The sequence below is a fragment of the Salmo trutta genome, chromosome 14 (genome assembly GCF_901001165.1).
Source record: "Salmo trutta chromosome 14, fSalTru1.1, whole genome shotgun sequence".
NCBI lineage: Eukaryota > Metazoa > Chordata > Actinopteri > Salmoniformes > Salmonidae > Salmo > Salmo trutta.
The window spans coordinates 67532932-67555064 of record NC_042970.1 but is presented as its reverse complement, the minus strand read 5'-3'; the positions used below and the strand labels follow the sequence as shown (position 1 = coordinate 67555064).

General features: G+C 44.9%; 1 protein-coding gene across 3 annotated transcripts in view; it reads left to right on the top strand.

Moving 5' to 3' along the window:
* The window catches only part of LOC115147186 (septin-9), an 83844-nt gene that overhangs the window by 8235 nt on the left and 53476 nt on the right, over window positions 1-22133 (top strand). Inside the window, exon 1 of one of the 3 annotated variants that reach the window (XM_029689261.1) lies at window positions 7998-8074. The exons of 1 other annotated variant lie outside the window; for it this stretch is intronic. In XM_029689261.1, coding sequence (XP_029545121.1) covers window positions 8053-8074 — 22 coding nt within the window. In that variant the 5' untranslated portion in view covers window positions 7998-8052. Of the gene's footprint in view, window positions 1-7997; window positions 8075-18657; window positions 18901-22133 lie in introns of those variants that run through there. One more of the 3 variants, XM_029689258.1, reaches the window with a different exon arrangement.

Below are 22133 nucleotides of genomic sequence, written 5' to 3'. Positions count from 1 at the left end.
GCGTGTGCATGCGTGTGCATGTGCGTGTGCATGTGTGTGTGTGTGTGCGCATACGTGCCCGCGTGTGTGTGTGTGTGTGTGTGTGTGTGTGTGTGCGTGCATGTGTGTGCATTCCGTGCATGTGTGTGCATACGTGCGTGTGTGTGTGTGTGCATACGTGTACGTGTGTGTGTGCATACGTGCACTCGCATGTCCGTGTGTGTGTGCGGTGACCCCAATTATTAGACTGGTTGATTGTTTGGTCGACAGGCTGTCAGTCGACAGAAATGAGGATGTTTTTGTCCAGCAGTAGTAAATATCTAAAGAAGAATTCTGGCCCACCTCTTATTCGCGCCCATCTCAGTGATCTAATCATCTCAGTGATCTAATCATCTCAGTGATCTAATCATCTCAGTGATCTAATCATCTCAGTGAACTAATCATCTCAGTGATCTAATCATCTCAGTGATCTAATCATCTCAGTGATCTAATCATCTCAGTGATCTAATCATCTCAGTGAACTAATCATCTCAGTGATCTAATCATCTCAGTGATCTAATCATCTCAGTGATCTAATCATCTCAGTGAACTAATCATCTCAGTGAACTAATCATCTCAGTGATCTAATCATCTCAGTGAACTAATCATCTCAGTGAACTAATCATCTCAGTGAACTAATCATCTCAGTGAACTAATCATCTCAGTGAACTAATCATCTCAGTGAACTAATCACCTCAGTGAACTAATCCATTGCGGAGGCCGTGGGGATGGCACAGTCCAAGAAGATGGGGAGTGTGGCTGCACAATGCACTTCTCTCTCCAGAATGAGCTCTCTCCTGCCAATTTGTGCACATTCATTGTTTCATAACTTCATTGTGTAAATTGTTTGCGTTTCATTGTTAGTGTCTATCAATTGCCCATTACATACAGTAGATCACCAGTAGTACATTTTACAGTTAATTCCTATCATTTCTAATCTACAATGTTTGTTTGGTTACGGTAATGTCTGTTAATGCATTCAATATAAATTCAGCAAAAAAAGAAACGTCCTCTCACTGTGAACTGAGTTTATTTTCAGCAAACTTAACATTTGTAAATATTTGTATGAACATAACAAGATTCAAACACTGAGACATAAACTGAACAAGTTCCACAGACATGTGACTAACAGAAATGGAATAATGTGTCCCTGAACAAAGGGGGGGTCAAAATCAAAAGTAACAGTCAGTATCTGGTGTGGCCACCAGCTGCATTAAGTACTGCAGTGTATCTCCTCCTCATGGACTGCACCAGATTTGCCAGTTCTTGCTGTGAGATGTTACCCCACAGCCAGAAGAGGACTGGCCACCCCTCATAGCCTGGTTCCTCTCTAGGTTTCTTCCTAGGTTTTGGCCTAGGGAGTTTTTCCTAGCCACCGTGCTTCTACACCTGCATTGCTTGCTGTTTGGGGTTTTAGGCTGGGTTTCTGTACAGCACTTTGAGATATCAGCTGATGTAAGAAGGGCTATATAAATAAATTTGATTTGATTCCACCAAGGCACCTGCAAGTTCCCCAGCGAAGAGCCCTCACCCTCCGATCCAACTGGTCCCAGACGTGCTCAATGGGATTGAGATCACTGACATTCCTGTCATGCAGGAAATCACGCACAGAACGAGCAGTATGGCTAGTGGCATTGTCATGCTGGAGGGTCATGTCAGGATGAACCTGCAGGAAGGTACCACATGAGGGAGGAGGATGTCTTCCCTGTAGCGCACAGCGCTGAGATTGCCTGCAATGACAACAAGCTCAGTCCGATGATGCTGTGACACACCTGCATGTTCATTAACTGTTTATGGTTCATTAAACAAGCATGGGAAACAGTGTTTAAACCCTCTACATTGAAGATCTGTGAAGTTATTGGGATTTTTACGAATTATCTTTGAAAGACAGGGTCCTGAAAAAGGGATGTTTCTTTTTTTGCTGAGTTATTATTATTATTATTATTATTCCAGTCATTTACCGCTCTCATTGTCGGAGTGGACATGTTGTTTGCAGAGCACGTAACCTATACTATACTACACATTTTGGTTTATTTCATTCCATTTACGAGTTCTGTAAATTCCTCAATGTATTTGAAAAATCTTTCCAGCTCTCTCCCTTTTTGATAACCACTCAGTGTGAAAGGAAAAATGTCATGCTCTGTCTGCTCCAGTAGAAACATCATAAAATAAGCCTACTACTTATCCATTGCGCAAATAGCCTACAGCTGATGATGGCACAGAATATTTTATACAATGTTGCAAGGAGCTTCAGGCCAGACCCAAGTTAATAGTTAATACAATGTTTCAAGTTCATTGCAGACAGGCCATGTGTAGACACTGCAGGCTGCAATGTTTTTATTTGTTGGCTTTATAGGCTATTTTTACATAGTTGGCAATAGAAGTTACTTTTAAGTTTATATCATTTTCATATAGAATTGGATAGAATTTTGATGTACCACATGACAATGATTTTGAGATACGAAGACATTATTATCAATCAAATGAAATTGTTCCATGAAAAATGTGAATATGAAAACCATAACTGGTACACAGATCAGTAGAAATTGTAATATAAATTGGCATTCCACATGAGAAGGTTGGCCGACTCCTCGTGTAGCCTATTACCAGCAACTTCAGGAGAGTAACAGCAGAATCTGCGAAAGCCAGCGGGAGTTGGATGGTTGGGACAGGTTAAGGTTTTTTTCTTCTGGTTATCTTGATCTCTGGCTCCTTCTTGAGTCATTTGTGTCTTATTTCATCAAACAGTGAGCTTAAAGCATCAGACAAGCTCAATGCATATAAAGTGGATTTTATTAAAACACATAAGGTGTGTCTATCACAGGAGGTTAGTGGCACCTTAAAATTGGGGAGGACGGGCTAGTGGTAATGGCTGGAATAATGTCTGGTTTCCATATGTTTGATGCCATTCCATTTACTCTGTTCCAGCCATTATTATGAGCCATCCTCTCCTCAGCAGCCTCCACTGGTGTCTATATATGGGACAAAATATATTGGTCGAAAGAACAGGTCGACCAAGATTTTTTTTGGCGGGGGGGACAGCCCTATTGTGGTGGGAGGTTCTCCTCCAACAGGCAGGTTTGGATTATGTAGAGGGTAGGTGGTGAAACATATGAGTGAAACCATCTCTCTACAGCTAGACACTGGAGCTGGTCTCTCTCCTCTCTCTACAGCTAGACACTGGAGCTGATCTCTCTCCTCTCTCTACAGCAAGACACTGGAGCTGGTCTCGCTCTCTCCTCTCTCTACAGCTGGACGCTGGAGCTAGTCTCTCTCTCTTCTCTCTACAGATAGACGCTGGAGCTGGTCTCTCTCGCTCTCCTCTCTCTACAAATAGATGCTGGAGCTGGTCTCTCTCGCTCTGCTCTCTCTACAGATGGACACTGGAGCTGGTCTCTCTGTCTCTCCTCTCTACAGCTGGACGCTGGAGCTAGTCTCTCTCTCCTCTCTCTACAGATAGACGCTGGAGCTGGTCTCTCTCTCTCTCCTCTCTACTGCTGGACGCTGGAGCTAGTCTCTCTCTCCTCTCTCTACAGCTGGACGCTGGAGCTGGTCTCTCTCTCTCTCCTCTCTACAGCTGGATGCTGGAGCTAGTCTCTCTCTCTCCTCTCTCTACAGATAGACACTGGAGCTGGTCTCTCTCTCTGCTCTCTCTACAGATGGACGCTGGAGCTGGTCTCTCTCTCCTCTCTCTACAGATGGACACTGGAGCTGGTCTCTCTCTCCTCTCTCTACAGATGGACGCTGGAGCTGGTCTCTCTCTCCAAACAGATGGATGCTGGAGCTGGTCTGTCTCTCTTCTATCTCTACAGATGGACACTGGAGCTGGTCTCTCTCTCTCTCCTCTCTACAGCTGGACGCTGGAGCTAGTCTCTCTCTCCTCTCTCTACAGATGGACGCTGGAGCTGGTCTCTCTCTCCAAACAGATGAATGCTGGAGCTGGTCTGTCTCTCTTCTATCTCTACAGATGGACACTGGAGCTGGTCTGTCTCTCTTCTATCTCTACAGATGGACACTGGAGCTGGTCTCTCTCTCCTCTCTACAGATGGACACTGGAGCTGGTCTCTCTCTCTTATCTCTACAGATAGACGCTGGAGTTGGTCTCGCTCTCCTCTCTCTACAGATGGACGATGGAGCTGGTCTCTCTCCTCTCTCTACAGATGGACACTGGAGCTGGTCTCTCTCCTCTCTCTACAGATGGACACTGGAGTTGGTCTCCCTCTCCTCAATTAGGTCTCACCATGGAGCCACTACAGTACAGCTCTGTTGAGGCTTAGAGTTAACCAACGTTGAATCAGAGCTGGCTTACCGTAGCACCACTGTTTAAACCACACATATCACAAATCAAAAAGTGTGACACCAAAAGATACTGCTGTTTTGTTAGTTGCCCGAGTGTCACAAATAGGAAGTCACAGATTGTCACGTGTGTTTCTGTATGTGTGTTTGTGCGTGTGGCCACAAGCGCGCCTGCTTGCATAAGTCTGTGTGAAAGACACCACAGTGCTTTTGGGCTCAGGCCAAGGGTCTGACTCTATCTCGCCTGACCAGCTGAGCACTGACTAGGTCCAGGGTAGACCGGGTTAATGCTGCCATTTGGCTGCCTTAAAGACTTCTCCTTAATTAAAACATGTCATAAGCAGTCACTGCATTCCATTAACTTTGTTATTGCTCAACAGCTTTAACAGCTTAAAAAAAACGGGCCTCTATTTTTGACAGACTTGGGTAACATTGACAAACACCATGTGGATGGAAGTTGGCTTCTTCCTTATGACTGAGTTCCTCTTTAATAAAGGTGAAAATGTATCCAGAGTGTAGCTCTGATCTGTTTCTTTGTGTGACCTTTAGTAACCACACAGTGTGTGTGTGTGTGTGTGTGTGTGTGTGTGTGTGTGTGAGAGCGCACACATGTACACACCAACACACACATATGGACACACACCTACAAATCTACACACACCCCTATCCCTCCATCCAGTCCCTCTACTCCCCCACACAGACATATGGCCATATGACATGAAGAGTGGGGGAGTGAGGAGAGCCAGAGGAAGGAGGTGCAGCAGAGGGGGAGAGACATACAACTCCACAGAGCTGGTTTGGGTTAGAAGGGACCCTAGATAACGGGTTTCTGTTAAAAGGGCTGTGTAGATACAGATAACCCCACTGCTCATCCATGCCTGTCTCGTTCCCACTAGGATCCAGTGTGTGTGTGTAGATTGGGGTGTTTGTGTGTGTCCCATCTTTTGGCCACGGGGCACCCTTTCATGACTGGTTCCAACTTCCTTGGGTCCCACCATACAGTAGATTAAGCAATTTAAAAAGAGGATCTTACAAGAGAGAGGAAAAACCCAGAGAAGGTTATTATGAATGTTTGTGAACTCACTTCTGATCACACTCTTTGGCAGAGAGACTGCAAAGTTTGGCTCCGGTTGAAGTTTCTGACAACGTGCAACAAATCACCGTCGACACGTACACCATTCCCAGCCCCGTCTCTTGTATCATCACCTCACCTCAGATAAAGCCGGGCGTTTGTCATCGGGGCGAGCCAAGAGAAACAACTTGCCCTATCGCAACTGTAGCATATCACTGTCCTCACCCAGCCGCGGTTCCTGTAGACTAAACTAAAACAGCCCAGGACAGGTCACATTCACCTGAAAGAGCCAAAGGGTTTGTCTCCAATCATGTTTACGCTAAAGCTGTCTAGATAGCTAAGTCGCTAACTCTGGCTAGCTAAAGTCGCTAACTCTGCACTATCTTGGGAGGGATTGGATGTCCCTTTGAGAACAAATGGAAAGGGAAGTGAAGTGCTTGTAACTTGGGCCGCGTGTGTTTGTTTGGCCGTTTTCTCATCCAGTCGGCAGCTCGCTAAGTGACCCTTGACCTCTCCTGAGAGCAAGGTGGAGGGTCAGAGGCCAGAGTGCGTCCTGCTCTCCTGGCGTCAGGGGAGGGGTTGGAAAGGGAGTGGGGTTAGGGGTGGGCACTATGGAATGCTCCAGGTCTGTTAAGTGACTCCAGTGTTTGTTTTTCCTGATTAAACCCCAGTCAATAGAACTGGAGATACTCTGGGAGGATAGAATACACAGTCTCTGGTCAGGAAATGTTAAAGTTCCTCTATAACTCACTCAGTTGAGTGTGATGTTGTTATGGGAGTATTCTTCATCCGCTTACCCCACGTTTACCTTGTAACCATGGCGTTTTAGAATGGTGTCGAAGGTCCCTACGCATACAGTATCAGAGTGTGTGTGTGTGTGTGTGTGTGTGTGTGTGTGTGTGTGTGTGTGTGTGTGTGTGTGTGTGTGTGTGTGTGTGTGTGTGTGTGTGTGAGATTGGGGGCTGTTAAATGGAGGTAGCGGAGTGCTTGAGTTACAGGAACCTTCTAGAGAAACTTTTTTTAAAGATAGAGAGAACTTCTATATGATCAGCACTGCATTATCACACAGTACTAACGCTGCATTATCATACAGTACTAACGCTGCATTATCACACAGTACTAACGCTGCATTATCACACCGTACTAACACTGCATCAACACACAGTACTAACACTGCATTATCACACAGTACTAACGTTGCATCATCACACAGTACTAACACTGCATTATCACACAGTACTAACGTTGCATTATCACACAGTACTAACACTGCATCATCACACAGTGCTAACACTGCATCATCACACAGTACTAACACTGCATCATCACACAGTACTAACGTTGCATCATCACACAGTACTAACACTGCATCATCACACAGTACTAACGTTGCATCATCACACAGTGCTAACACTGCATCATCACACAGTACTAACACTGCATCATCACACAGTACTAACGCTACTAACACTGCATCATCACACAGTGCTAACACTACATCATCACACAGTGCTAACACTGCATCATCACACAGTACTAACACTGCATCATCACACAGTGCTAACACTGCATCATCACACAGTACTAACACTGCATCATCACACAGTACTAACGCTGCATCATCACACAGTGCTAACACTGCATCATCACACAGTACTAACACTGCATCATCACACAGTGCTAACACTGCATCATCACACAGTACTAACATTGCATTATCACACAGTACTAACACTGCATCCTCACACAGTGCTAACACTGCATCCTCACACAGTGCTAACACTGCATCATCACACAGTACTAATGCTACTAACACTGCATCATCACACAGTGCTAACACTGCATCATCACACAGTGCTAACACTGCATCATCACACAGTACTAACACTGCATCATCACACAGTGCTAACACTGCATCATCACACAGTACTAACGCTGCATCATCACACAGTACTAACGCTGCATCATCACACAGTGCTAACACTGCATCATCACACAGTGCTAACACTGCATCATCACACAGTACTAACACTGCATCATCACACAGTACTAACGCTGCATCATCACCAGTACTAACGCTGCATCATCACACAGTGCTAACACTGCATCATCACACAGTGCTAACACTGCATCATCACACAGTACTAACACTGCATCATCACACAGTACTAACACTGCATCATCACACAGTGCTAACACTGCATCATCACACAGTACTAACACTGCATCATCACACAGTGCTAACACTGCATCATCACACAGTACTAACACTGCATCATCACACAGTGCTAACACTGCATCATCACACAGTACTAACACTGCATCATCACACAGTACTAACACTGCATCATCACACAGTGCTAACACTGCATCATCACACAGTACTAACACTGCATCATCACACAGTACTAACACTGCATCATCACACAGTGCTAACACTGCATCATCACACAGTGCTAACACTGCATCATCACACAGTGCTAACACTGCATCATCACACAGTGCTAACACTGCATTATCACGGCAGATTGAAGACATTAGACCTAAGAGGGAGGGAGGGGGAGAGAGGTGACTTAGTCAGACAGAAAAGGGGGAAGTCTTAAGCAAAAAAAAGGAGAGAGAGAAAAAAGACAGACATTGAATGTGGCTGAGGCTGTGAGCAAGTAATGGAGCGAGACAGAATAGCCGGTAAGTTCTGGGCTCTCAAACTTTTTTCTTCTGCGTAGTTTGGAGTCTTTTTCATTGAAGAAAAGCTGCTTAATTCTCTCTTTTCTAACTCACTTGGTAACTTTAGTTTGCTGCCTCGCCTGTGTAGAGGAAGCCGCGAGTCATTCGGGGTTCTGTTTGCTTAGTCGGGCAGTACAGTAGACGCCTGGGCACGCTGTCTGTCTAGTCCGCTTGCCTCACTACTGTTTGAAAGAGTTTAGGACTAACCAATTCGTCTTGCTAGTAAATTCCACAAGAATATGATCATCGGCTCTAATTCTCTCAATTTTTAAGGGTTGACTTGTAATAGTTTACTCTACAGCTGGTGGTTGTCTTTGTCTCTTTCTGACACGGTCAGCTGTGAGATACTGTACGGCTGCCTTGAGTGGGTGAGTGGGTGAGTGGGCATCATGTGAAGAAGTGTCTTAAGCGCCATGACTACAAGGTATCCTGGACACTACTATGGAAAGAAATGTGGAAAAGCCACAAACCAAATATGCAATTTGTGACTGAGGCATTGCAGTAGGATTGCATTGGATATGATGGACTAATGATTCACTACAGCTGACCCTGATGTGGGAGCTAGACTATAGACATGATTCACTCTGAATAATGTCATGGCCGTGCGTACAAGGGAGTTGATGCTTGATTTCAGTCATCTGGATGAATTATGATTGATGGGAAAGTCTATTTTTAGTTATGGGATGAGGCATGAGCTCATGTCTCATGTCGTCGCTAATATGCTTTTTTTTGCGGTTGTGGCCTCCGCCAGCGTCTTTTCAGGAAAGCCTAGCGCGTCCCACACACTGTGTCCTGTCAGAATGGGTGTCTTGTCATTCTGTGTCCTCCCCGCTGTTGCTCTCAGCTTCAGGGTTGGTATTTCTCCACTTCCCCTGTTAATGTCACTCTCTCTGTTTATACACAGTGCTACGACTGAAGCTATCGCTGATCCATAGATCTGCCTAATCAAATCTTTCATTGGATTTTCAGTTTTTTGGTAAGTTTTGCGTGTAGAGGGGCTAAACTGGCCCGTATGGGCTCAGACTGGATTAAAACAATAAGGCTAATCCAACAGGCTTGTGGGGATTAGCGTCGGACATCAAACTGAGCGTCACTCTGAAAATTTGCCTTCATTCAGCTGCTAATGAGATGGCTCCACTTCAGCTCAGAGTGCATCTGATCTGCTGTGCAAACTCTGTATAGTTCTAGATTAGACCACAGGGAGGCAGTGTTGCTATGTGAGTGTTCCCTTAGCCGTCTGTCTCTGCAGGTAGTCAGTGGAGTGCAGCACCATTTCACTGAGTTCTGTGAAAAGTTCCATGTGAATGATTCATATTTTGCAGACAGGGATTTCTTTCTTGTGTGAGTTGGAAGAATCTAGCAAAGTCGGACGTTGGTGGGGGTGAGGAGAAGTGTGAGGTTTTTCCACAGCTCGAGCGTTTGGTGGCAGCGGTCGCCTTTCACCCAGGAAGCCCTGGGCTGAGCAACTTCCTGTTTCTACTCAACTCTTTATTTTATTTTGATGGGGTTGTTTTTAGATGTGTTGCTATGACAACCAACCCCCCCCCCCAAAAAAAAAAACACTTGACTTGTTTTACGAGTGATATGAGCTACAGTATTAAGTCTTAGCGGGACATTTTGGACCCGTGATCTGAGCCTCTGTCGTCACTCTCCGTTTTGGCTCTGTAGTGTTTTAAACCTCACTGCTATAAACCGTATCGTCAGACCTCAGAGTTACGGCCGTGGTGTAGCCTCTCTACCCTCGGCTGTGCTGGATTTAAGATAATATGTTCAATGTGATGTCTTATTGATCATCTCTACGTATGGGCAGCACATTGTGCTATAATGGCAGATAGTTGACTCACTCAATGTGTCTGGCTGCTGCTTCAGTGGAAAAATGAAAAGCGATGTTTAATAGTGGAATCGAGAGGAGATCAGAAATGCCATGTAACTGTCTGTATTGTGACATTTTAAATAGCGATATGATCAGTACTGGATATCCTGTTGGGTGACGCTCTCATCACAGCCATGGCAGGCTATTGGTGGCTGAGGTGTGAGTTGATAGACCAGTTGAGGTCAATGCGGAGGGAGGGAGGTGGCGATAGGGCTTTGCTCTGAACACTGGTTCTTACATGCTCTGGATCAACACAAGGCCTGTTCAGTGTGTCACATGTCAGCTTACTCATCCTTCGGCTGCTGTGTGTGAATTGTCCTTTGAATTAGTTTGGGTTTTGCACAATGTAAACAGTGCAGTGAATGCTGACGATAGCCAACGCAGTACCCTTAAGACACAGCACAACAAACACATGCAAGACTCCACTCACACACATGCACACTTCCCAATGGCTAACCCCTGTAGAGGAAGTTGCAAGGCTCTTTGTGTTCCATAAAAGCAGCGTAGAGGATTTCCTCCATGAGTCAGCTGTCGACACTTCTACCTTCCTACCTCTCTGCACCCTACCTTTTATTGTCTGCTAATATTATTATTTCTCCACTAGGATAAGACCGGGCCCAAAGAACATGGCCCTGGACATTGAGAACAGGAAAGTAGGAAACTGGGCGGGCAGGCTCTATGGAAGCCCCACCTTTTGGTGTTGGGAGTTTGGCTGGTAGAAGGCTATTATATGGAAAGACCTAAACAGGGGTCAAATCTGGGGTTAGGTTAGTCATGATATTGTCACGCCCTGACCTTAGAGATCCTTATTATTCTCTATGTTTGGTTAGGTCAGGGGGGGACTCGGGTGGGAAAGTCTATGTTTTCTATTTCTTCAGTTTTGGCCGAGTGTGGTTCCCAATCAGAGGCAGCTGTCTATCGTTGTCTCTGATTGGGTATCATATATAAGTTGTCCAGTTGTCATTTTCCTTTTGGGTTTTGTGGGATCTTATTTTCTGTTTAGTGTCTGTGCCTGACAGAACTGTGCGCTTTCGTTTTTGCCTTTTTGTATTTTGTTTGAGTGTTTTGTGAATAAAAGAATCATGAACACTTTCCACGCTGCGCTTTGGTCTACTCTTCCTACCACCAATGGAGCCGTTACAGAAGATCCCACCAAAAACGGACCAAGCAGCGTGGTCAGGATGACTGGACATGGGAGGAAATAATGAATGGAGAAGGGTCTCCCCAGCCTGGTAAGCCCTGTGGCAGCTCCACGCACCAGGCTGCCAGTACGTCTCCTCAGTCCGGTGAGACCTGTTCCGGCTCCACGCACCCGGCCTCCAGTGCGTCTCCCCAGCCTGGTAAGCCCTGTGGCAGCTCCACGCACCAGGCTGCCAGTACGTCTCCTCAGTCCGGTGAGACCTGTTCCGGCTCCACGCACCCGGCCTCCAGTGCGTCTCCCCAGCCTGGTAAGCCCTGTGGCAGCTCCACGCACCAGGCTGCCAGTACGTCTCCTCAGTCCGGTGAGACCTGTTCCGGCTCCACGCACCCGGCCTCCAGTGCGTCTCCCCAGCCTGGTAAGCCCTGTGGCAGCTCCACGCACCAGGTTGCCAGTACGTCTCCTCAGTCCGGTGAGACCTGTTCCGGCTCCACGCACCCGGCCTCCAGTGCGTCTCCCCAGCCTGGTAAGCCCTGTGGCAGCTCCACGCACCAGGCTGCCAGTACGTCTCCTCAGTCCGGTGAGACCTGTTCCGGCTCCACGCACCCGGCCTCCAGTGCGTCTCTGCAGCCTGGTACGCCCTGTGCCTGCTCCACGCACCCAGTCTCCAGTGCGTCTCCTCAGCCTGGTACACCCTGTGCCGGCTCCACGCACCAAGCCTCCAGTGATGATCCATGGCACGAAGCCTGCACCGAGAGTAGATGCCCACCCGGACCCTCCCCTATAGGTTAAGGTTTGCGGCCGGAGTCCGCACCTTTGGGGGGGGTACTGTCACGCCCTGACCTTAGAGATCCTTATTATTCTCTATGTTTGGTTAGGTCAGGGTGTGACTCGGGTGGGAAAGTCTATGTTTTCTATTTCTTTGGTTTTGGCCGAGTGTGGTTCCCAATCAGAGGCAGCTGTCTATCGTTGTCTCTGATTGGGGATCATATATAAGTTGTCATTTTCCTTTTGGGTTTTGTGGGATCTTATTTTCTGTTTAGTGTGACTGGTCAGTGTCACCGATCAGGCACCGTGTTATGCAGTGCGCATGCACAGCCCGGTGCGCTCGTTGCCGGCTCCTCGCATTTGCCGTGCTAGAGTGGGCATTCAGCCAGGACGGATTGTGCCGGCTCAGCGCTCCTGATCTCCGGTGCGTTTCTTCGGCACAGGATATCCAGCGCCGGCTCTGCACACTGTGTCTCCGGTGCGCCTTCACAGCCCAGTGCGTCCTGTGCCAGCACCCCGCATTTGCCGGGCGAAAGTAAGCATCCAGCCAGGACGGGTTGTGCCAGCTCTACGCTCGAGACCTCCAGTGCGCATCCACGGCCCAGTGTATCCGGTGCCTGCTCCGCGCACCAGGTTTCCAGTGCATCTCCCCAGTCCGGTGAGACCTGTTCCGGCTCCACGCACCCGGCCTCCAGTGCGTCTCTCCAGCCTGGTACGCCCCGTGCCTGCTCCACGCACCCAGTCTTCAGTGCGTCTCCTAAGCCTGGTACGCCCTGTGCCGGCTCCACGCACCAAGCCTCCAGTGATGATCCCAGAGCCTGCAGTTACAGATATATTCGTCAATGGATACTAGTATTCTTGAAGGTGTATCACGGCAAGGGCCAGCTCTCGTGTGACCCTTGTATGATCTATGGGTCTGACTGGGCCTTGCACCAGTGGAACATTCATTGAAGGTGTGGAAAATGCTAATGTAACGTGTAGGGAATGCTACAATAATCGTATGTTTAGATGGTACGAGGTAGATGGTAGATGGCAAAGCCATCATTGTTTTCAATGAGAGCACAACAGTAAATGTCACTGAGGCTGGCATTGAATGCCGTCAGCCGCCACGGTAGATGGGACTTACCGCCAGAGTTAAAAAATGTAAACTTTTGCCGTCTGCCATAGCATCGTTTTTTTACCGGATGTTGATTTGCATTGTTTGTTTACTGAAATCACCATAGCAACGCATACCATTGTGCTGACTTGCTTTTGCCTTCACCATCTTGCTTGCTTTCTTGTCTTGCTATGTTCTGTTCTTTATTTTTGTCTTATTATTATCTATCCTGATGCCTAGTCACTTTACCCTGCCTTCATGTACATATCTACCTCAAATACCTTATCTATCCTGATACCTAGTCACTTTACCCTGCCTTCATGTACACATCTACCTCATATACCTTATTATTATCTATCCTGATACCTAGTCACTTTACCCTGCCTTCATGTACATATCTACCTCAAATACCTTATTATTATCTATCCTGATGCCTAGTCACTTTACCCTGCCTTCATGTACATATCTACCTCATATACCTTATTATTATCTATCCTGATGCTTAGTCACTTTACCCTGCCTTCATGTACATATCTACCTCAAATACCTTATTATTATCTATCCTGATGCCTAGTCACTTTACCCTGCCTTTAGGTACATATCTATCTCAAATACCTTATTATTATCTATCCTGATGCCTAGTCACTTTACCCTGCCTTCATGTACATATCTACCTCAAATACCTTATTATTATCTATCCTTATGGTTTTAAGGAGGTAGCATTGAATTGGGTACAGTCATATCTAACTGACAGGAAACAGTCCACCTATATCAATGGTTCATTTTCTTCCCCTCATGTGTTAAACTGTGGAATACCGCAGGGCAGCTGCCTTGGGCCACTTCTTTATTTAATATATACCAACGACCTTTCCTATGCCCTAGCTGAAACTCAAGCTACTATATTTGCAGATGATACTACAATTTATGCAGCAAGACAATCGGTTCAACAGGTACAGCAAGCTTTACAAGGAGATTTGGAGAATATCAGGGAGTGGGTTTGCCAGAATAAACTTGTTTTAAACACCAAGAAAACCAAAGTTATGTTGGTCTGTTCCACTAGGAAAAGGCCAAAACAGCATGGGATTCAATTAAGAATGGGAGGAGTACAAATTGAAGAACTGGCAGAAACCAAACTATTGGGAGTGTAGCTAGACAACTGCTTATCATGGTCGTCTCAAATAACTAATCTATGTGAAAAAAAATATTAAAACAGTATGTATAATCAGAAGGATAGCTAAATATTTACCAGGAAAAATTATGAAGCAAATAACACAAGCTTTAATTGAGAGTCAAGTGAACAACTGTTCTGTGGTCTGGGGAAATGCATCATCAAGTGAAGTTAGGAGGCTGCAGATTGCACAGAACAAAGCAGCAAGGATTGTTTTACGGTGGAGATATGGTGTTTCTGTTGCAGTCATACGCAATGTTCTTGGTTGGTCATCAATCGACAAGATAATTGAAAAAAACATGCTTATTTTATTTCATAATATACATCATTTAAAACGGCCAAATTCTATTCACAATGGTAATCAATTGGTAAGAGACAGACATTCCGTAAATACTAGGAATAGATTGTCCACCATCTATGTGTTATCCAGACAGAAAAATAAATAGGCAAAAGAACATTTCGATTTAGAGCACTAAAGAAATTGAATAAATTAACTGAGCAAACCAGAAACCTTTCAATATATACATTTAAATATTATTTTAAAACGCTTTAAATATAATACACAGAAATGTTGTGGGATTACAGTAGATGAAGAATCCATATTTTTTAGATTGATTATTTATTGGTTCATTATGTTAGTATATTATGTATGTTTGTAATAGTGTGTTATATGTGAAAATGTGTTCGTATATAAATTGTATTTTAATATTTAAGGACTCTTGGAAGATTAGTCCAAATGGGGACTAAAAGAGATCCAAATAAAATAAAATCCTGATGCCTAGTCACTTTACCCTGCCTTCATGTACATATCTACCTCAAATACCTTATTATTATCTATCCTGATGCCTAGTCACTTTACCCTGCCTTCATGTACATATCTACCTCAAATACCTTATTATTATCTATCCTGATGCCTAGTCACTTTACCCTGCCTTCATGTACATATCTACCTCAAATACCTTATTATTATCTATCCTGATGCCTAGTCACTTTACCCTGCCTTCATGTACATATCTACCTCAAATACCTCGTACTACTGCACATTGATCTGGTACTGGTACTCCCTGTATATAGCTACATTCTTGTGTACTTTGTTTTATTCCTCTTGTGTTACTATTTTTCTTTTTATTCTAATTTCTTAAACTCATTGTTGGGAAGGGCTCGTAAGCAAGCGTTTCACGGCAAAGTCTACACCTGTTGTATTCGGCGCCTGTGACAAATAAAATTTGATTTGATGATGACTGGTACGACGTTTTCTTTGCGTCCCTCGTCTAAATGCACCATAACGTGACATGTGAAAAGGCACACTTCATCGCACAGTGTGTTTTATGCCTGATGGGCAAAGTGTGAAATTATCCAGTCAGGCTAGGAGGCCTGGCGTGTTTACGACTTCTAGTTGGACAGCTCTCTCTCGCTCTCTCACGCGCTCTTGCTTTCTCTTTCTCTGAGTTTTATTATCCCGTTTAATTACGTAGAGTTTCTCTACTCAAGCTTTTATTGAAGCCAAGTTCATTTAGCTCCGTCAATTTCATCAGCAGTCATCAGCGCAGTGTTGCCACGCTGTCTGGACCGAAAGGTCAGGACAATCACGTTTTAAAAGGTGTCATTTTAGAGAAACTGTCTAATCCCACACACACACACACACACACACACACACACTCATAAAAGGAATTGATGTGGGGCGACTGGTTTTGTGTCACTTCCTGATGATGAACGTCTATGGTTGTGTGTTCCTATTCTTCTGAAATTGGCCTGACGACTAAGTCTGCAGGTACAACCAGTGAAGTATTAGGAGGCCTACACCGTAAGTGACAAAGCTAAACCACATATACTGGGGAGAGATGACGTGAAGTCGTCGGTGTGAATATGTGAAGGGTCCTAGACCAGCCTATCCTATAAGCACGTTGTACTGACCCAAACTGGCACCCTTTTACACAAACAACATGCATCTGCACCACAGCTCTCCTGTCTCCTCTCTCTCTCTCTGCCATGATCCAGGACCAGGCTGTATTGTTTTGGTGGAGATTTTTCTACAGTTTAGCCCTGAGCCTTCAAACACTGTTTACTGGGCTATTTCAGGGGTACTGAAACACACACGCGCTCCAGATGTTGTTTTGAAAATCTGTCTCTCGATGCCTGGAAGGGAGCCATCATCTGCGTGTGCGTGTGTGTTTGCGTGCGTGTTTAGATAAATATATGCTGGCTGGGGAGGTGTGTATTTCGCACGGTGTGTTTTAGGTTTAATTGAGGACTGAGGCTGTGTGGCATATGGTTTACAGTACTGCCACTGGGGCTGAGTACCAGGGGGCCACACACTGCTACATTTGACCAAATATACATACATGAATGCACATGCATAGGTTAGTGAGGGTGTACTGTAACACACACACACCGCACACCTACACACAGCTGTCAGATTTACTGGATGTATGACACACAGAATGTGGGTATGTGAGTACTTATGAGGCTGACAACCCATGGTTGCTTTCAGCACTGAGAGGCACCCTACACAATCCATAGAAGACTGTAACCTTTCCAACACAGCACAAGTGGTAAACATGGTAGCAGTCTAGCAGAGGTGTTCCAATCCTATAACTGGTATATATCATAAACACACACACTCCATAGTGCTTGGACACACACACACACACACTCTACCTGGCAGCCTCTGGCCCTGGTCCCTAGACACTCGCCATAGAAAGGAACCAGAACACACAATAAAACACAACAAGACCGCTCCTGACCTGAAGGTGTTAGGGTGAGGCGACGCCAGCCACCAGGTGGGCCCAAGTTCCTAGGATGACATTGACCTTCTCAAAAAGACCTTTTCATTCATACAGCCGGCTAGTATACATAGTACACATTCACAAGACGGAAATATGTATGGCTTGTTGGCATCAGAGTGGTCCTCTGTATGGTCCATATGCTAAGGGTGTAATACACTGTGTGATTACAATGTTGACTTCCTGTAGGTCTCAACATGTCTGGCTCCAAACAGGAAGTGAGTTGCTCTGGAAAAGCCATGAGTCACTCATCACTAATTACGCTATTGCTTTGTTAGCGTAGAATGCTATCGGGAGATCATAAGCAGATAGCTCTACTATTGCTTCCTAATGCTAATTACTGCAGGTTGACTGCGGTGCAGACTTTAGTATGAAACACAAGGACAACTATATGTTATTTTTGTCACTTTCTATTATTTTTTATGTCAACCGTTTTCCAAGCCTTCAGAACTTGGTACTCACCCCCCAAAAAAGTAGTCCCCAGGGACATGTAATCACGACTCCGATCAAATGCTGTCTTACCAAGCTCAATCCCACGTTGTGTTATTAGGTTACACACTCTCCGAAATCCCCACAGATCTTAACTTCCTGTCTTTTCTCTAGGAACCATTTTTTAACAGGGAGCGAGTTTGTGTGTGACTCGCTCCCTAGCCGCCCTAGGCCCTACAGTGTAGTCAGTCGTTCTGTGTCAGTCAGGAAACTTCCAGAGAAGTGAGTGTTCTTTAATTAGAGAGGTAGTGAGTCTAAGGATGAGTCTGAAATGGAACCCTATAACGTGTGTGTGTGTGTGTGTGTGTGTGTGTGTGTGTGTGTGTGTGTATATATATATATGTTTTTTTTATATATTTTTTTTATTATTATTATTATTTTTTATTTAACTAGGCAAGTCAGTTAAGAACAAATTCTTATTTACAATGACATCCTCCCCCGGCCAAACCTGGACAACGCTGGTCCAATTGTGCGTCGACCTATGGGACTCCCAATCACTGCCATTTACATTTTTAGTCATTTTTTTAGCACACTGCCAGATGTGATGCAGCCTGGACTGTACTATATAGTGCACTACCTTTTGACCAGGGCTCATATAGTGCACTACCTTTTTGACCAGGGCTCATATAGTGCACTACCTTTTTGACCAGGGCTCATATAGTGCACTAACTTTTAGACCAGGGCCCATATAGTGCACTACCTTTTTAACCAGGGCCCTATATAGGGAAAAGGGTGCCACTGCAGATGCTGTCAGACTTTGTGTCAGGAAAGTACCAGAGAAGTGAGTGTTTTTTAATTAGTGGTAGTGAGGCAGAATTCCATGTTTATCTATAACTACTGAGGTACTTTCTGAGGTGGTCAGTTCATGTTAGCTCGAGTGGAGTGGGACTGAGTGGTTTAGGTTTATGAAGGCCATTTTTGAGAGCCTGACTTTTTGACTGGTTGGCTGAGGGCAGGGGAGCTTGCTGGTTGATTACATGAGGCCAGGAAGTTGGTTAAGTGGCTCTGTGACATTTCCCCTGTTGGCTCATGTCTTTTTACATGTTGTAGAATGTTATGGGATCAGACTTGACACACAGACACAGTCATGCACGCACACACACACTCACTGAGAGGGAGACGGCAGGCAGGGAGAGGGAGGGAGTTTCTCTCTGAGGGGAGGAGAGGAGGGCTTGCCTTTCACTCTCTGAAGACTGAACGCTGCGATGTAGTGCCATGCATAGGAGGAAGCAGAGAAAAAGAAGTTGCTCCTTTAAGAAAGCTGTGGGCTTGGATCAGATCTACTACTCAGCACTCTGGTTTTTTACACTGGCTCCTAATTTGGGATTTGTTTAGAATCAGTAGAGGGACTCTGGAACGTTACCTTGATTGGGAAGGGATTTGGAAATTCTGTTTACTTTTATATCAAACCAGCAAGATGTCTGACTCCAAGGTTACTGCTCACTTGGACGGAATTATCTCTGACTTTGAAGGTTTGTCATGTTTTGAATTATACGTTTTGATTACTCTCTTTTATTTGTCACAGACGTTCCTATCGACAGCCAGTGGTGACTAACGACTGAAGATAACTGATGTCAAAAATACTATTTCTAGATCAAATTTACAATTGAGTCACTAGCCTTCTTCACTTAACAGCACTGGTCTCTCCCTTCTCTCTCTCGCTCTGTTTTTGTTTCTCGAGTTTGTTTGTGTGTGTGTGCGCGCATTGGGCATGTGTTCCCCTCAGTTTCTTAATCCGAGTCTGTTATTGATTATATCCTAGTTACGTCAGTAGACGACCCCAGTATTGACAGTGCTACTCCACCACAGGAAACCTTCCAACTGAAAGCATTAAAGGGACTCATAGTAAAGCCTCATCTGGCCACCGCAAACCCCCATTCAAACTCCTCAATGTGTCCTCTGTCTCTCTCCTTTGTTTTCCTAGCTGTCCTGTGAAGCTAGCATTGATTTCCTTTGTTGTCCTCTACCTCCTTTCCTCTTCCTCCTCCGGTCCAAGTGTGTCCTTCCCTCCAGCTGTGAGAGGTCTGACAGATGCGCCACACACACACCTACCCACACACACACACACACACACGTTTGTTTTGCTATCCTTGTGGGGAACAAACAATTGATTCCCATTCAAATTCCTATTTTCCCTAACCCCAAGGGGTGCACATTTTTGGTTTTTGCCCTAACTAAACAGCTGATTAAAATGATCAAAGCTTGATGATTAGTTGATTATTTGAATCAGCTGTTTTCTGCTAGGGCATAAAACAAAACATGCACCCCTTGGGGTCCCAAGGACCGAGTTTGGGAAACACAGCCCTAACCCCTAATCCTTAATCTAACCTTAACCCTTAAACTAAACCTAACCCCTAATCCTTAATCTAACCTTAACCCTAAAACTAAACCTAACCCCTAATCCTTAATCTAACCGTAACCCTAAAACTAAACCTAACCCCTAATCCTTAATCTAACCTTAAGCCTAAAACTAAACCTAACCCCTAATCCTTAATCTAACCGTAACCCTAAAACTAAACCTAACCCCTAATCCTTAATCTAACCTTAAGCCTAAAACTAAACCTAACCCCTAACCCCATCTCTAACCCTAATTGTAAGCCTAAACCTAACCTCTAAGGCTAAAAAATACTTTTTCCTTGTGGGCTTGACAAAATGTACACATTTGTCTGAATTTTCTTGTTTTACTATCCTTATGAGGACTCTGGAGGCTGATTAAAAGAGCAGTGATACTATCGAGCAGTGTGCAGGTTTCTTAATTTTATCCCCACAAGGACAGTAAAACCAAACCACACACACATTGAACTGAAAGTGTGTTTCCTCCGTCAGATCTGAGAATCTGAATGTGTGACTGAACATAGTTAAACATGTCAGTATTATTAATTAATTTGTTTAGGGTCATATAGACACAGTCCAAAACTTGGTGAGCGTTGGGTTCTCGCTCTCTTGGTCAGATCAGTCTATGTGCATTCACGCCCTCTGAATTACACTTCTGGATGTGTGGTCCTGCTTCAGGAAGTCCTTTTGAGTCAATGAACCTTAAAACAATATCAGTCAGACCTTGTAAGACCTTGTTCTTTTGAGAGAAAGGATTGTGGTGATCTCTCCATATTGGACAGACCAGACTCTGTCTCCCACATCTGTAGGTTTATGTCCAGATAGTTTTTGTTGTTGTGAGTGATTATATGTTCAGTAGCAGTACTGTTCAGTAGCAGTACTGTTCAGTAGCAGTACTGTTCAGTAGCAGTTCTGTATGATCAAATGGATGAAAAATACCATATCAGTGCCATGTTAACAGGATGATGTCAGCCACCCTGTCACTCAGCCTGTCCTCTCAGGCAGTTGTGGATTCTGCTTGTATCTGATTCTCCCTGGTATCTGATCTGGGGCCGTGTAGAAACGTCACTACTTGTCACACACTGCTGCTGAAGCACTGCTGACGTAGGCCTACTCTTCCATTTACTGGCAAATCCAGTCTGGTCTCTTATCTGTCTGTCTCTCAGCTCAAACTAAAAGTGTGGGGATTTTCCAGAGGCTTATTGTTTGCGGACAGTGTGTGTTTTTAGATTGTGTGGTTTATGTTAGTGTGTCGGTATGGATTTTTATTTCTTCTTTTTGAGTTCATCTAAGATCAACATAGCCTTCCCTGTGGCTTCCCTATAGCCTTCCCTGTGGCTCAGTTGGTAGAGCATGGTTTTTGCAACGCCAGCATGGTGTTTGCAATGCCAGGGTTGTGGGTTCAATTCCCATGGGGGGGCCAGTACAAAAAATAAATGTATGAAATGTATGCATTCAGTACTGTAAGTTGCTCTGGATAAGAGTGTCTGCTAAATGACTAAAATGTAAACATCAAGTCATAAGCCTTGGTCTTGTATCGCTCTCTGATAAATTGAATGAGCCAAATAGTGAATCAACTTGATAGTGAATAGGACTACTTGTGAATAGTTTTCTCATGATCTGTTTGCTATGGTGGAGTTTGAAATAGCTGCAGGTGTTGTCTGGAATCTGTCCACTCTTGATACTTCTAACATTGGAAACGGCTCCAGTGGTCAACAAGTGATGTAAATCAGGATGGCAGCAGCCTGCGGTACAGAAGGCTTTATAGTTGTTAACCTGTGGCTGTTGCTTGTTCAAAGGAATGAACTAGGCCTTACCTGCCAAGCACCCAGGGGTTCAGACTGAAAGGTATGGAGCCAAGCACTACTGAACTACCAACAGCTGCATTCACTTTGAGTTCCTCCATATCTTTCTTTCTCTCTCTCTCTTTGTCTCTGTCGACTCTCTCTCTCTCTCTCTACTATAATTATTTTGTGCTGAACCTGGTGTCAGCCAGAAGACGAGAGAGTTACACACGCCGTGCGTCAGCATAAACCCAACAGTGTCCAGAGAAGACATGAGGAAGTGTATATTTGACACCCTGACATTAGCGGTGGCTAAGCTTTGGACTGATCAAGTGAAATATAAGGGGAGGGTTTGTGTAACTTTATCGGTCAGTCGATGGCCTTGCCTTGTCAGACTTGGTTTTGAAAGATTTCTATGATATTATAATTCCACTGCGTAATGTTGTAGCTTCTGTTGACACTGGCAGAACCGCTATGTGCGTACGTCGTACCACGGAGTTCAACTTCACCATTATAGTTTGTGTTAGTGTATCAAGATCAAGTGTTGTCAACTTGAATGGACATTTCATTCAAGCCATAATCGCTGT